General features: G+C 40.1%; 3 protein-coding genes across 4 annotated transcripts; all 3 read left to right on the top strand.

Moving 5' to 3' along the window:
- The first annotated feature begins 45 nt into the window (after positions 1-45).
- Positions 46-5,240, top strand: LOC134190448 (uncharacterized). Its single transcript, XM_062658892.1, has 12 exons — positions 46-274; positions 992-1,117; positions 1,176-1,550; positions 1,610-1,882; positions 1,953-2,210; positions 2,309-2,605; positions 2,669-2,842; positions 2,902-3,075; positions 3,135-3,311; positions 3,416-3,691; positions 3,764-3,917; positions 3,971-5,240. Exons 1-12 carry the CDS (start codon positions 202-204, stop codon positions 5,055-5,057), a joined length of 3,444 nt encoding a protein of 1,147 aa, XP_062514876.1. The 5' UTR covers positions 46-201; the 3' UTR covers positions 5,058-5,240.
- Positions 5,241-5,564: 324 nt separating this feature from the next.
- Positions 5,565-11,954, top strand: LOC134190597 (phospholipase A-2-activating protein-like). Of its 2 annotated transcripts, XM_062659054.1 has the most exons (28): positions 5,565-5,851; positions 5,905-5,995; positions 7,262-7,368; positions 7,429-7,558; positions 7,627-7,698; positions 7,992-8,065; positions 8,129-8,219; positions 8,277-8,340; positions 8,395-8,494; positions 8,561-8,619; positions 8,682-8,711; positions 8,819-8,875; positions 8,974-9,061; positions 9,130-9,197; positions 9,249-9,327; positions 9,403-9,498; positions 9,555-9,586; positions 9,641-9,721; positions 9,789-9,872; positions 10,346-10,385; positions 10,441-10,551; positions 10,852-10,951; positions 11,015-11,117; positions 11,174-11,247; positions 11,313-11,382; positions 11,442-11,504; positions 11,558-11,650; positions 11,764-11,954. In XM_062659054.1, the coding sequence occupies exons 1-28, from the start codon at positions 5,569-5,571 to the stop codon at positions 11,806-11,808; spliced, it is 2,385 nt and encodes a 794-aa protein (XP_062515038.1). In that variant the 5' UTR covers positions 5,565-5,568; the 3' UTR covers positions 11,809-11,954. The 2 variants fall into 2 exon arrangements, with proteins under 2 accessions (XP_062515038.1, XP_062515037.1); XM_062659053.1 differs by having other exon boundaries at positions 9,249-9,498.
- A 288-nt stretch (positions 11,955-12,242) lies between these two features.
- On the top strand, positions 12,243-15,223 carry LOC134190624 (endoplasmic reticulum mannosyl-oligosaccharide 1,2-alpha-mannosidase-like). Its single transcript, XM_062659082.1, has 8 exons — positions 12,243-12,298; positions 12,361-12,446; positions 12,691-13,563; positions 13,621-13,809; positions 13,872-14,065; positions 14,125-14,245; positions 14,303-14,497; positions 14,728-15,223. The coding sequence occupies exons 2-8, from the start codon at positions 12,363-12,365 to the stop codon at positions 15,055-15,057; spliced, it is 1,986 nt and encodes a 661-aa protein (XP_062515066.1). The 5' UTR covers positions 12,243-12,298; positions 12,361-12,362; the 3' UTR covers positions 15,058-15,223.
- The last annotated feature ends 1,428 nt before the right edge of the window (positions 15,224-16,651 follow it).

Raw genomic sequence — 16,651 nt, 5'->3', positions numbered from 1 at the left:
ATTGTCTCCGCCCTAATTGGACCAAATTGAAGGAGGGTCCACGTTTACGTGCTTCGGCGACTACTGTCGCATACCTGTATAGCTGTATAACACAGGAACGTAGCCCGTCTTCCGTTTGCAGTTTATCCGCAGCAGTCTATCCGCAACAGTCTATCTTTACATGTTAGCGCCCTAAGCGCAGCAAACATTACGGGTAGCCTGATGGCTTTATGGCGGCGGATTATGGCTTTACCGGTGGTGTCTCTTCTAGTCGCTTTCATCGTAACACTGACAGGTAAGCAGTAAAGAGACTGGAAGGAGTGTGATGGTAGTAGAGTGTCATGCGGAGTGGTTTGTTGGTCAGTGTTTGTTTGTGTCCCCTCTACTTGCACGAGGAGACCTGTAGGCTCGAAGAGCTCCGTTCTCTTAAGGAAAACGAAGAGCGATACGTGTTTGATTGGCCTGTTGGCAATTTCGCTAACTATTTGTATCGGCATATCGACGGCATCCAAGAAGCGGTAGTTTACCTAACCATTGCGGTCCTCTGTTGTACTGGCAATCTAAATACTCAAATGTCTGCTTCCGTTGTTCTCCGCGAATAGTAATCTGTTTGTGTGTTTGTGCTATAAGGTACACGGTGTCTCACCTTTGCCTTAACTTAATCGAGTCTTTTGGATTGTAGAGTTATGTTTTGTGCAACATCCATGGTTAACAATTATGGTTCATGAGGAATTTTTGTATTGGTTGTTTGAAGTGTGTACCTAGGGGTAATTGAAATTCTAAAATTCTGAACGCCTTAATAATTACCAGGTTGAGTACTGTACACGTTAGATGCGCCAACCCCCAATAGTGCATGTGGACATCCATCACTTTTAGCTAACATTAGGTAGAGTTTGTGTATGTGCACTAGCTGCAAGTTCTAGAGTTACAGTTTGATAACTTGCAATATTTGCATGCTGAATTATTTATTGCATGTAGCCAGTCAAGGCTTGTCTAGTTATTTATGTCATAGGTGCAACGAACTGTACGTTTGAGAACAAGACAGTATGTGACTGGATGATTCGAGGAGGTTGGAGATTATCTCAAGCAATGGCTTTATCGGACTATGCAATAGACAGAACTTACTTGAGCTCCAATGGTATGCATGTATGTTATTGTAATGAGCTGATGAGGTCAAGAACAATTTGCCTATATAGGTCACATCTTAGCATTTGATTATCAGTCTTATGGTGCTTCCTATGCTAGTCCATTTATCTATTTTCCGTCTTCTTCTTGTGCTCTTTCTTTCTACTACCGCCCTCCTGTGGATATAGCAGCATCATTTGGTGTATCACTTGTTTCAAGTAATGGAAAGAGCAGTACTGTGTGGAATGTTACATGGCCTGGCTCTTTCAATCGGACAGAGTGCAACTCAACCTGGTTGTGGCATCTTGTTAGTATTAATGTTCCTCAATTTGTACATCCTTTCCAAGTTGTATTTGAAGCTCAATCTAATATTTCTAATAATTCAACGACAAATGGCTGTGCAGTTTTAGCCATTGATGATATCAAGGTTACTGGCTGTGATCCAGGTATTTATCAACTCTTAGAGTATGTGAAAGATACTGCTAATATGTTTTGTTTCTGATAGTTGATCCTCAAATATCAACTTCTATGCCACTGATGGTGGTCAAAGAAGGAAATCAATTCAACTTGTCAGTGGTGGTCACTGGTGTTCCCTATCCAACTGTCTCTTGGCTCAGAAACAATGTTCCTCTTGTAAGTGATGGTCGTGTTACTGTACACACTGGAGGCGAAGTTGTGCAAGTAGAGCATGCCAACTTGCATGATACTGGTGTCTTTCTTGCTAATGCATCATCCGGTGATCAGTGGGTGTCCCAAACAGTGGAGGTTACAGTCTATGGTACTTACTTGATTATCAGTACTGTAGCATCTATGTGCACGCTGACTTGCAGTGTTGTCTTTTGTTATAGTTCCTCCGTTTACTCATGACAAGCCAGGAAATCACACAATAACTCAAGGCAGCAATTTGACTCTGGACTGTCCTGTTGAGGGACATCCTAAGTTGACGTTTGTATGGTTTTATGGAGATGATGTGGTCCCTTTGTCCAATCAAACACGATCTCGACTACATTTGTATAATGTTCAGTTTATTCAGCAAGGAAACTACTCGTGTGCTGCTTTGAATCTATTTGGACAGGCAGCCTGGTGGAGTTTGGTGTATGTGCAAGGTTGTATTACCAGTACTGTTTTATACTGTTTTTGTTTATGTGGTGTGGTTTAGGCTGGTTCCCTGGATATATTTCTCATTGTCTTTTGTTTTTTATAGTGCCGCCTGTTATTGTGAACACCTCGTTTGGCATGCAAGTGTTGGTTCCTGTTGATGGAGTTGTTCTCAGTTGCACTGCAGCTGGACAGCCATCTCCAGTGATGTCATGGGATATTGTCAGTGGTGTTTCACCAATTATATTGATGATTGGTCAGACTTATGACGGATACAGTGTGCTGAAAGATGGTTCTTTGGAGGTGCAAAGCAGCTCGACGTTGATTAAGTCTACTGTGAAATGTGTAGCACAAAATGGTGCAGGTTATGATCAAAGTCAGACTACAACTGTTTTAATTCAAGGTAAAACATGTAATATGCTTAGCAGTGTTAAAGTATTATTGTCCAACACCAATGTTTGCTTAGTCAATGGTATGTGGTCAGCTTGGGTTGACTGGTCTGAGTGTTCAGTGACTTGTGGGTCACAACAACAAAGACGAACAAGAACTTGTTCGAATCCTCAACCTCAGAATGGAGGAAGTGTTTGTATGGGAAATGCGACACAGGCTCGTGAATGTCCCTTACGGGTTCCTTGTCCAAGTAAATTGGTTTCAGCACATTAATTGGTAATGTGTGTGATGAGGGTGTACCTGTATTAGTTGATGGAGGGTGGTCTACTTGGAGTTCATGGAATCAGTGCTCTAAATCGTGTGGACTGGCAGGTATGCGAACTCGAGAAAGGACATGTTGTTGTCCTAAGCCTCAATATGGCGGTAAAGAATGTATAGGAAACACGGCTCAATCAAAAGACTGCTTTCCTACAGAATGTCCACGTCAGCCAATGTTTTATATGCTTAAGTTGCTAGTTGTTTTTATTTGTAAATCTTTGTAGCGGCGTGGGGTGAATGGGGTGAATGGGCAGATTGCAGTGAAACATGTGGATACAACAGTTATCGTTATAGAGAGAGAAGCTGCTTTAACTTGGTAGATGGAACGAAGGCTGCAAATTGTTCTAATGGCAACTCCACTGCTTTTGATAGCGAGATTTGTTTCAGTAAGGAATGTCCGAGTAAGTCTATTCTGTGGTCGTGTGCTTTCTTTTTGAAATTACATGAACTAGATTGATCTTGCGTGAGTGTAGTGTAGCAATAGCATTGGGTGTATTTGTTGTAGGTTTTCAGAAGTTTGTTGCCATGCCTGAAGACCAAACTGTAGTTGTTGGTGGTGTGGCTAAGTTTGATTGTCGTTATGAACCAGAAGACCTACTCATGAAGTGGTTCAAGGGTTCAATATTAATAAAATACGCTGTGAGACCTGAACGAGTCAGGATTGGGAATGGCAGTCTCATGATATTGGAGGTTGAAAAGAGTGATAGTGAAACTTACACATGTCAAGTAGCAGATAGACGTGCAACAGCCAGTCTTACAGTGAAACTGTCATCAGATACAAGTGAGTGCATATTAATTAATGGCTAAGTTTCAACATTCAGTATGTGTATGTAATGGTCTGCTTACTTGATAGGTGACGGTAGCAAGAGCAAGTCTAGTAGTAGTGGAATCACTCTGCCAGCAGTTGGATTGATGATTGTCATTGGGATAGTTGCAATACTTATGGTTTTGGTAGCCATTATCTTTGTGCGGAGGAAACGTAGTACATTTAATTTTTTCAAAACAAGGTATGTCTTATAGTGTGAATCATTTCAATTTGTTAGTAAGTTCTGTTGTGTAGCCACCCACCAATTGAAATTCAAGGAGCTCAGTTAATGCAATCTCAGCCACGAGGAAGCACATCTACTGAAATCACTATTGTACCTAGTCCAACAGCAAAGGAGAATTACTACGTGTCCGGTCCTATTGCAAAGGAAGATTCTGTTTTTCAAGAGGCAGTTGATGCTGAGAGGCCAGTTTCTCCAAGCTCTCCTACAACTAATAGAAATTCTTCAGTATCTGTTTTTGATAATCATGAAGAAGAATTACCTCATGAGAGGAAACAGCGACCTCGAACTCTCTCAATTGACGGATTTCGAAATCCAATGAAACTCAAGAGCTCATTGTCTTCATGTCCACGTTCTGCTCCTGCAACTCCACTAGACCATCGAAGTGAACTTGAAGAAATTCACAAGAATTCATTGAATGATCAGAGACTGCCAGGAAATTTCAGAATATCAGGAAAATCTAGAACACTCACTTCACCAGTAGGAGTTTCGCGTCGTCATTCTGCCAATATAGTTGACTCTGATATAGTTGTATCACCGAGTTTGACTCTGCCTCGAGTTAAGGCAAGGCCAAGCAACAGTCTTGCTCTTGGTGGAAATCAGTGGACAATGCCTAATCCCCCGATTGCGCAGTCATCTGATCGTAGCAATGATCATACACCTATTGCTGAGTCAATACCAATGAAAGACATGACTAGGCAAAGAGCATCAGTCCCATATGACTTTGCTGCTGCCAATGGCTTCTATACGGGGCAAACCAATTACCCGGAGCGACATAGACCATCAGGTAGCAGCACAGCAGGTTACCACAATCAGCCTCCAGCAAATAGAGGACCTCCTAAGAGAAGTCAAAGTTACGATTCTCACTACCTCATTGACAATCAGTCATCTCCTGGTCCACAGTCTTCATTTGTTGATGTCAACCCTGCACTAGAACGGGTTCAGAGTCCAAGGTCACAAGACAGTGATGATGTTTTTGATACAGACACAGGGCAGAAGTCTGAGGCAAATGCACTCTCTCGTTACTTTTCAGTTCCTGCGAATCACGATAATTACCAAAGCTCAGTACATGACAGACGGAGATCGGAAACAAACTTGTAGAAGGTGTATTTGTCGTTTTACTTCAATTTTTAGAAAGTTTCAAGGCTTATTGTGATGGAACAGACTGCAAAAGTAATTCTATGAGAGATCTTGCACTACGTTTGTTCAACAATGCCTTTTCTGATATATTATTGGTAGTTTGTTATGTATTATTCGATTATTCATTTTAGTTTGTAGACTCAGTGTACAGTACTAGTATTGGAATGCGATGTAGCTGCAATGGATGGAACAGCAACAGATATAACGGTGCATTTGGCTGTCATAGCTTGTTTCGCAGTCAATAACTCTATATATCATGCCTGTGCAATGTTTACCAATTGCTGTGGCAAATGCTTAATTAATTAAGTGTACATGCATCGATATTGTGTGTGATTGGCGGAGCAAGAGTGGGTAAAGTGCAGAATTTGAAAGTCAATATATGTGTTTGAATTTTGACTCAATAAATACTGTTGTGTCTAATTCATTCCAACTGAGCATTATCTGCGGTCCCGAATGTGACGCATGCGTAACAATGTACAGACTAAGATGTCAAATCTTTGGACACTCTGATGATGTCCGATCTGTCACAAGCGGACCGACATTTATTGCTACTGCATCTCGAGACAAAACAGCAGTAGTTTGGAGGAGTTCGGACGAGGAGGCGACCCGTTTCGAGATTGCTGTCACTTTCAGTGGACATACGGGCTTTGTGTCAACCATCTGCTTTATACCATCATCCGAAGACCATCCTAGAGGTCTACTTGCTACCGGATGTATGGACAAATTGATAAGAATTTATGATCCCCAAATGCAAGGTTTGTATTTGTGTTGTACATGTTTTATTGTCACGAAATTGATTCGGATGTAGAGCCGATCTGTGTGCTGTCTGGACATAATGGTAACGTCTGTGCACTTGCTGCTGGAAAGTTTGGTACATTGTTGTCTGGATCATGGGATTGGTAAGTAGCCTCCAACTTCCAGACCAGAGCGCGCGCGCACGCACTCTGGTCTGGAAGTTCGAGGCTAGTACAGTGCATTTATTCTCTTTGTTCATCTAATGTTTGTATGTTTGTCTATTTAGTCACCTTTTCCGTGTGTCTGTATAAATGCATGTTTATCTTTTGTGATTCAATCATTAGTTTTCCGTACTTTCAACGTAGCTACCAGTTGGTCTTATCTGAGAAATAATTTTAATTAAGATTTACCTACTAAACTTGTGTTGTCATGAGGATTTCTCTCTAATAATTGGAACGAGTGTACTGTTTCATCTGAATTTATTTATGATAGGGTAATCCGGGGTAATTCCGTACACATTTGCCTTCGGTGACCCGTATTGTGTTGACAACGCGCCGTTTTAACTTGTTGTTGTATCTACCATTAGCATTGGTCACTGCACTACGTACAGGAAATTTCGTGGTCATGTCCTTGCTCACCTCGATTAGAAACAGGATCTAATGTGAGGGAAGGTCAGATTTGGTGGGCGGTGCAATTCCGTACACTTACCAATACTCGCTTTTCTCAAAGGTTTGGGGTTTATAACACTGTTCAACGTGCACTAACACTTACAAATTGAGTCTGCATGTCTTTCTGAGATGTACAATTAGTGTCTAGTCTACACATCGTAGAAATACATTGTCGCTGAGATGTACGACCTGGAATCTAAACCTACTCTATTGTCACCTATTTTACAGTCATCAGAGCTGGAAGTTACAACATTGTCATGATTGAGCGTTGCACCAGTGAAGCAAGGAGGGATACGCCTCCGCAACATTGCATGGATGGTTGTTTACTAGCAAGTCTAAGCGAGCGAGCGAGTTTACTTCTGACAGATCGTAGCACCGAAGGCCAAATACTACGGCTAGAAACAGATTTACAAAACGAGCTTTGTTCTTGAAAGTTAGAAACCAGATAAGTCAGCAGATGTGGTACCTTTACTCAGAAGTCACTGTCTAGATTCTACAAACGATAACACTGGCTTCCGTTTCTTTTGTTCCTTTTGGAGCGCTAGACAATCAGCTATTCAACGAGTGCTTACTTACTAGAATAGAGCTTGATTCAGAGCCGTGATCAGCCATTGAAATCAAACTGCACGGAATTACTCCAGATTACCCTATTAGATTAATAATAAAATAATATTTACTTGTCAGTCAATTTGTGCATGTTTTTGTTTTTGATTTGTGTATTACATGTTTTGATAACTTAGTAGTTACTATATGTTTTGTTAGTTCTGCTCGTGTGTGGCTGAATGAAAAAACTGTAATGACATTAGAAGGACACACAGCAGCAGTGTGGGCTGTAGGGATGATAGCAGACCATGGTCTAATGCTCACAGGTATGTTATGGCTGTAAATCTTGTGTTCATTCTGAAAGAATTATGTTGGAATGCATTTAGGGTCAGCTGATAAGACAATTCGGCTGTGGCGTGCTGGAACTTGTGAGAGGACGTTTGTTGGTCATGATGATTGTGTAAGAGGGTTAGCTGTTATTTCTAATTCTGAATTTCTTTCATGCAGCAATGATAGGTCAGTTAGTTAGTTGGTTAGTATGTGATTTATGAATAATTTATTTTGCATTGTGGTAATTGCTATAGTTCTATTCGTCGATGGCAGCTGAGTGGGGAGTGTGTACAGATATACTACGGCCACACTGCATATGTTTATAGGTAACACTTGTTTTAAAATGGCATAGTTTTCTACAAATAAGGGGGCAGAAAGACAAACAGACAGACAGATAGACGAATTGTTTGATCTTGAACTTCAAAAGATACGAGTAAATCCACAACTGTAAATAAATCCATGTCAGTCCATTACATTGTTCATCAGTTCAGATCTTATGGATTGCAAACTGAACTGCTTTATCTCCCTATCTGTAATTTTGTGTACGTTTACACAGTCTTTACTTTATCTAGTTATTTACAATAATTTTCGTGCTCACTGCTGATCTGTTGTATGGTAGTGTTGCACCTGTCATTAATGGGCCAGGAGATTTTGTATCTGTAGGAGAAGACAGAACATTACGACTATGGCAAGGTTGTTAATAAGACATATTGCTACCTCATCTCTCGTAATTGCTAAAAGCCAATCTGTGAGTAGATGGTGAGTGTGTACAGACTATTACACACCCTACACAGACAGTATGGTGTTGTACATGTCTAGAAAATGGAGATATTGTTACTGGAGCCAAGTTAGTATGCCCTTTTTCTTATTAGGCAATGAAAATGATATCACATGTTTTGTCTAGTGATGGTGGTATTAGGATATTTACGCACAGTTATTCACGTGTGGCATCAGAGTCAGAAATCCAGGTTTAATGTTTCCAGTGGTTTGGAGTTGTTTTGACAATTTGCTGCTTTTACCAGGCATTTCATCAACAGATAGCAGCTCAACAAGTACCTAGTAACCAAGTAGGGGATCTTAAACTAAGTGACTTGTCTGGACCTGAAGCACTCGACAGACCAGGTTTATTGTTTGTGGTTATGTGAGTGAGAGTTCACATGTGTGTAACTGAATAACTGTGTGTTATAGGTCTTAAAGATGGACAGACCAAAGTAGTAAAGGTAGATGGAAAACCAGAAGTATATCAGGTTAATGTGTTGTTGAATTAAGTAGAGGTGTTTAATTCAGTTGAGGTGTTATTAAATTTTAGTGGGAGGCAGCTAGTCAGCAGTGGAAGAAAGTATGACCACGTTTGTTTGTTGTTGTTGTTGTTATGTGTGTGTGTGTGTGTGTGTGTGTGTGTGTGTGTATGTGTGTGTGAAACAAATGTAGATTGCGTGTTTCTAGATTGGTGATGTTGTGGATGCTGTGGGATCTGGTCGAAGACAACTTCTACATGGTAAAGTAAGTGGAGTATATCCAGATATAAGTTGGTCAATGTATCATAGTGTAAATGTTTTGGAACTGAGGTGTTCATTTACAACAGTACTATTTTGTGGTAGGAATATGATTACGTATTTGATGTCCAACTGGACATGGACACAAGTCCACAGTCTGGACCTCCACTAAAGCTTGGTTACAACACATCAGGTTTGACAACATTTCTGCCATGTATTAATTAGACATCTCACTGATTATTTGATTGTTTGTGCTTGAAGAGGACCCATGGTTTGCAGCTCAAAGATTTCTTCAAGACAATGAGCTCAGTCTTTTATATCTTGACCAGGTAGAGCAAATCATACAAACAGCGTTGTTATCAAACATGTTGTTTGTGTAGGTAGCCAACTATATAATTGAGATGACAAAAGGAATGTCTATTGGCTCTGCACAACCCACTATATCTGATCCCTTTACAGGTAGTACTAAAACATTTATTGTACCTTCTAATTATGTGAAATTAACTGTATACAATGAGATGTCATTGATGGTAGGGGGTTCTCGTTATATTCCACCAGGCGTTGCTGAAGTAGCTTCACAACCTTTTCCTGCACAATCAAGTGGACAGCCAGTGTCTGATCCTTTAACTGGTACCTTGTGTGAAATGTTTGAATGTTGTGATGATAAATGGGCATTCTGCTTGCAGGTGGATCAAGATATGTTCCTTCATATTCTCAAGTAAACACACATACAGTATATACTGTATTGATTAGTCAGATTTTTATGTTGTAGCCTGCTCCTGTTGAGGCTCCCTTTCAATCATCTTTCACTTCACAGACTGCTTCATCATCTACCAATAATTATTTTCCTAAGGTGTCATGTAAACGAGCATAAGTGCTGACTGTAGTTTGATAATCTGCTTTTCTGCTTTTATGTGTAGACTGATCCATTGACATTTGATGCCATAAGTAATGTTGATGCTGTTTTCCAGAAGCTTTCTGAGTTCAATAGCAAGGCTGATCCTGTGAGTAGATTGTCATGCATACATGCTGTCACTCTATTGTGCATGCTGAGAGACATGTAACTAACAGTACTGGTTGTATGGCGCTATGACAATGATGAGAGTATGGCATAAGACCTAGAAGATTTCTACACTTACTGAGTTAATATGATAGTGCACGTGCTTGCTAGGAATGTTGCAGTTGGGTTAAGTTTGCAATTGATGTCATGTTTCTCTGCTAACTACTTTGTCTACGTCATAATTGCTTATTCACAAGTTCTTTATGTAACAAAAAAGAATCATTTGATGAGGCAATCATGCAGCATTGCTAATTTGTAAATTTGAGTTTAATAATTTGCTTCTAATTAATTTATATGATAAGTGCTGCCTGCTGCATAAGTGCTGCCGCTGCAGCTGCAGCAGTCTTTTTGTATGTACATGGTCTTAGTTAAGGGTTATTAGCCTGGTCATTTACAACTAATTATTTTGCTGTTTAGTTACTGAGATTGTCAGGTGCTGCTGTACAGGGGCTAAGAGGTTGAACCAAGTTGTCAGATTTAGTTGTGGTTGTTGTAGCTGTATTGTCTTCCAGAAGTTGTATCTCTTCATACTAATCCATCACAGATGTCTAGTAAGATAGACGATGTGGTATGTGTTGCCATTGACCAGCTCTTTAAATGGCCAGATGACCTAGTGTTTCCAGGTTGGGCTGTGTAACATGTACTTGATTATGCAATACTGTTTTACTGAGTAGTTGTTTATTGTTATTTGCTGCACACAGAAACTTAATTTACACTTTGTTTGTTTGTTATTACCTGGTAGCTTACAATTGTTTATTTGCAGCTTAGATCGAAACTGATTAGTTTTGCAAACTTTAGAAAAGCAGTTTGTATTGTTAATTGATATTGACCGTTAATTGATATTGCCCATAGTATGAATGTGAGCTGCTGATGTGTTTGGCTATGTGTGGATTTCTCTCACTATGTTCTGTTTGTTATCCTAGCCCTTGATATAATGCGAGTTATTGTTCGTGGAGTGAGAGGTAATGAGTATTTATGTCAGAAGGAAGAAGTGCTAGTAGAGCGTCTTAAGCATCTGGCAAGGTGTGCACATCAATGTTACAATGAAATCATTATCTGTAATTCACAAATGCACTGTCATTTTAGCACTACTAGTGGCTCTGCCAACTGTATGCTATCATTACGTCTTCTATGTAATTTATTTGCACATGCCAGTGGATGTCAACTCTTGATGTCAAATACACACGAGGTGAAAATCATAACAATATGAGATTGAATTGTTTGGTTTGTGAGTGAACATGCTAGGTCACTATACATGTCAGCATGCTAGTGGAGTGCAATAAAGGTGTCCAGATTGCACTTTGTTCTCTATTACTGAAGTGAGTTTGTGAGAGTGTGAAGACTCATACTTGTGGAGTAGTCGATTGGACTATATTTCACTTAGCTATGCTGTTGAACTTTCTAAGACTGGCGGTTCATCAGGTGTCACTGATGTTCTCACTGCACTTAAAGTTGTGAGTTTGTACATAAATACAATCATGTATGTGGTACTTGTTAGTTTTACTTGATGTAGGTTTTGTGCCATAAGATCGATAATGAGGCTGCATTTAGAGCTTTAGTAGCTGTGGGAACACTGGTATTTTTCAACAGTATATGTTTGTCAGTTGTTGGGATAGTGTTTTGTTCAAGGTTTGCATTGGCGAAGAAGCAAGAGTTCAGGCAATTTCTCTTGATTTTCAACAAACTGCATCAAATTATCTCAGTGTAACTGAGCCAAAGAAAGTAAGTGTCAAGTGACTATAAATGCTCATGACTTTATTGTCGCCAGTAAATATGTATGCAGAGGTGCATTTCTACTGCTTAGAATTATTGCATTGTGGTTTGTATCTCATTAGGTAGCTGAATGTGCAAGACTTCTAATTGCCAAGCTTGGAAGTTAACAGCATATGTAGCTCAACAATGAACTTAATAGCATTTGTATGTACGTGCAGTACTTACTGTTGCAGATTATAAGCTTAGATGGTTCTGTCTTGTATTTGTATATCAATACATTTGTTGTGGATGTACTGAACACCAGATGAGATTATCTTTTTCCTTGTTTTGATATCTATCAAATAATTTAGGGAGAAGATTGATTATGTATGTATGCATAGGCTGTATTTTTGAGGTTGTATTTCAACTGATTCAAGGTTTGTAAACGAATGTGATTCCGTGCATAAGAGCTATAGCTAGTACAGTCAGGCTCAAACAGTGGTCTCAAGCTTAAGAAGCACTTTGAGGCTGCATTTGTGCTATATAAGGACCGGCAGTAACGGGTGACGCCTAGTGTGGGTCATTTCCGCCCTGCGTTCATCAAAAGGTCCCTAGTAGGTGGGTCACCGGTCACATGACCGAATGCCTCTGCTTTACATGTACGAGCTTTCTCGTTTGGTTAGTATAATCGAATACCCTAGCCTAATTTTATGAACATTCATCCTCTGTTGTTTTTATAGCAATGAGCGACAGCGTGTCGGTGGACATTGGAAGCATAGGCGATCCAAGCGACAAGCAACGGAGATTTCGACGGTCCAAGTGGAGGGTGAGACAAACACAAGTTACAGGTCCTAGGAGCGATGGGGATGGGGATGTGACTATTGTCTAGCAGGACGGGATCGATTTCTAGGCTGTGGCTAGGGCTTTGTTGTACTTCAAACGTACTCTAGGGGCCTCATCACATTGTCGCTAGGTAGACAGTGTACATATCTAGGTACAATGTTTTGTGTAATGTAATGTTGTATGTAACGTGATGTTACGTATTCTCAACTTGTTCTGCTGTTCTTCAGATGTGGAATGGGTTGACTCGATTGCAGAAGAACATTATCATCACTTTTGTAGTTTTGTCCTTAATGGGAAGCGTGGTGTACGGTAGGAACACTATGATGTCTTGGTTGCCCAACTCGACAACTGAACGGTCAACATCACCTAGTGGAGTGAAAACTTTGTTTGGAGGCAGGAATGATGAGTCAGCTTTAGTTCGACTGAGAGAGAAATATGAACAGAGAATTTATGTCATGCAGCAAGAGAGCAAAGCATTGAAAAACAATGTAATGCAGCAAGAGAACAAGGAGTTGAAAAACAAGTTGAATGGTCAGAGTTTACTTGAAAGAGAAACCAAGGATAAGGAATTGTTTGAAATTGCGGGAAAAGATGTTAGGAACAACATGTTAGAGAAGCCTGCAGATAGAAGTCAAACAGAGCGTAAAGGTTATGTGAGAGGAATAGTGGGACCATTAGGAAAAATAGTGATGTCGAGTACAGAAAGGAAACCGGCAGAGAAAAAACCCAAAGAGAAAAGTCATGTCGTTTCTCCTACAAAACGAAAAATTAGTGAGGAACGTAAACAAGCTGTCGTAAATGCCTTTCATCATGCATGGAAGGCATACAAGACATATGCATGGGGAAAGGATGAACTAATGCCGATTTCTAAATCTTCGAACAAATGGTTTGGCTTGGGTTTGACTCTAGTGGATTCTCTAGATACAATGTGGATTATGAACTTGAAAGAAGAGTTTAAGGAAGCTCGAGATTGGGTTGAGAAAAGTCTAGACTTAAATCAACACGTTGATGTTAATCTGTTTGAGTGTACTATTCGAGTGTTAGGTGGTCTTCTTAGTGCATATCATCTCTCACAAGATCAAATATTTAAGACAAAAGCTGTATGTATAACTGGTTTTCTAGTTTTTTGATTTTCAACTCACAAACTTGTATTGTAGATTGACGTAGCTGATCGTTTACTTGGTGGGTTTAATTCACCATCAGGCATTCCTTACTCTGATGTGAATCTTCAGACAAGACAAGGCCGTTCTCCTCGATGGGGTCCAGATAGCAGTATCTCAGAAGTAACGACAATACAATTAGAATTTCGGGATATTGCAAATGTAACCGGAGATTCTAAATATCAAGTAATGTTGCTATTTTATTGATAATTTGGATGAGCAACTTGGAATTTTATTGTGTTGATTAGAAACCTCCTGATCGTGTTCTTGATATTATTCAACAGCAGCCAGAGGTCGGGAAGGATGGTTTGGTTCCAATTTTTATTAATCCCAAAACAGGTCATTTCAGATCAGGATCCACAATTACGTTAGGAGCAAGAGGTGATAGCTACTACGAATATCTTCTAAAGCAATGGGTACAAAGTGGAAAACGAGAAACAAAGTATTTCATGCATAACTGCTGCTGTGGCATCAGTAATTAATTAAATGAACTTTATGCAGATTTCGTAATTGGTATGTAAGTAGTATGGATGGAGTGCAGCGAAAATTGATGCAGCGATCCAAGCCACATAACTTACTGTTTGTAGGTGAACTCAAAGGTGGAAGATTTAGTCCAAAGATGGTCAGTGATGATTTTTACACAAAGTCATGAGAATCATGTTGTAAGATATATTTTCAGGACCATTTGACTTGCTTTTTGGCTGGGACGCTAGCTCTTGGAGCCTATAACGGACTTAATGCGTCTCACATGGACTCTGCAAAGGAGCTCATGTATACTTGTGTACAAATGTACTTGCAAATGGAGACAGGCCTGAGTCCCGAGATTGCTTATTTCAACCAAGCTGATGGAAATCATGGTGACATCATTGTGAAAGTATGAGATTCATTATGTTTGCTCTAATATTTAGCTTACCATTGTTTTGAATGACACTGATATCTCAGCTTAATTAATGCACTTTGTACAACATTGGTTATGTACTGGGATTGTTCTGTTAGATAAGCTCTATCTATCTATTTAATAATTCTTATTGTTTTACTGAATTTCCAAGTTAAATTATACATCATCGTCATCTTTCCTTTTGTGATGTTATTATTTGTGTTTAGCCAGCAGATGCTCATAACTTGCTTAGACCAGAAACTGTGGAGTCATTGTTTGTATTATATCGTCTAACTGGCAATTCAACTTACCAGGACTGGGGTTGGCAGATATTCCAAGCATTTGAAAAATATACTCGCATTCCAGAGGGTGGATACTCTTCCATTAGTAATGTTCGTTCTCGAGATAACCCTCGTTTCAGAGACAAAATGGAGAGTTTCTTTATTGGAGAGACTCTGAAGTATCTCTATCTTCTATTTGAAGAAGACTTCTCAATTCTGTCACTGGACAAATTTGTTTTCAACACTGAGGCTCATCCTCTTCCTATATTGCCATGACCTGTTGGCATTGGGTGTCGATGTTTGTATTGTAGGACGACATGTATGATTTAGATTACTATAGTACTGTTGTATGTTGTAAAGGCAAATGTGTGCAGTATATGTATTTGACTGTAACATTGTAGCTATAGTACCACTAAAATTTGAAGTTTATTTAATTTGTTCAGTTGTTGTGGTAATTGTTGAGCGTAGCGAGGCTTCTAATCCGGGTTGCACAACAGAAATGGGCGTGGTCCTATATGGGTCTCCATCGAGCTTTTGGTTTGTGTGTGTGTGTGTGTGTGTGTGTGTGTGTGTGTGTGTGTGTGTGTGTGTGTGTGTGTGTGTGTGTGTGTGTGTGTGTGAGTGTGTGTGTGAGTGTGTGTGTGTGTGTGTGTGTGTGTGTGTGTGTGTACAAATCTCAAATTTCTTCTCCCCACGACCACGTTTCATGCTAAGACCTACCTTTAAAAAATCGTTTTCGTGTCCGACTACAGATGAATCTCGGAACGATTCGTCTAAGTGACCGAACGGCGGAGAAAATGCTTCCTGAACTTTCGTCGCCCCATCCTTTTGTATTGTAGCTAGGGATTGTGTGTACTTGACAACCAAGAAACACCTTTAGGAGTTGAATGCCACCTACAGTCAACTATTCACACATCTCATACTTACAGTATGATCAATCCTTTACTACACTGTGCTGCATCTAACATTGCTGATAGTCACTGTTTGCCGATATCAATTTCTATGTCAGTAAATACCATACCACTGTCGTTACAACGGAACTGAGTGCATACCTAGACTGTACATTTCAATTGTCTTGATCACGATCGCAAAACGATGACTACCTATACCAGGCCTATATACGTAATCTAAACTACTAGGAAGTTTGCATGTTGAAGCAAATACGTATTGTCTAGCTAGGACTCGGCATTTCAGTAGACGGTCTGAAAGCTCCGTTGGAAGAGTTACTCACGCGTGCGAGGCGCCTACGGATACCGTAGAACTAGTATCTAGCACAGTTTCTAAAGCTGCAACTACAAATTTTATTTGTACACTACTACTGTACTTTTAGTTTCTAGAGCTTCACAGTAAGGTCACGTGCCATCTGCTTATCCGGGCTTTAGCCGGTCAGGTCAGTTGTTTCTACGCAACCGCGTAACCGGATGGAAGTGTCTGGCGGGCTGAAAAGTGTGATCGAGGCCATCGACGACTCCGACTTGAAAACTACAATTCAGTCGACTCTAGGAAATCGTAGCTCGCCAGAGCACAAGGAACAGCTAGTTCTGATTGCAGAGAAATGCCTCAGAGTAAGCAATTGAACTTGCTGAGTTTGGCTCTTTTGTTTCTCTTCGATCGACGTTGATTTTATATAGCACAACGAGTTTGCAGCTGCTAGTGGTTTTTTAGACTCGTTTTTCTTCGACAGTCCGCCTCCTGGAAACAACCAGTGCCTTGCCAGAGGGTACTTGTGTCAAGCCCAGTTGCATGCTCCAACAGACAGCAGAGATTTGGTGAGAGGCGTTATGTAGTAAAAATGGAGGAGGGCTGACTTAAGTGTGTATAGAATGAGCTAAATATATGCACTGAATGGTTACTAAAGGCAGTTGAATTT

The sequence above is a fragment of the Corticium candelabrum genome, chromosome 15 (genome assembly GCF_963422355.1).
Source record: "Corticium candelabrum chromosome 15, ooCorCand1.1, whole genome shotgun sequence".
NCBI classification, from domain to species: Eukaryota; Metazoa; Porifera; class Homoscleromorpha; order Homosclerophorida; family Plakinidae; genus Corticium; species Corticium candelabrum.
Note: the sequence above shows the minus strand (reverse complement) of the source record. Positions and strands in the feature narration are given on the sequence as shown.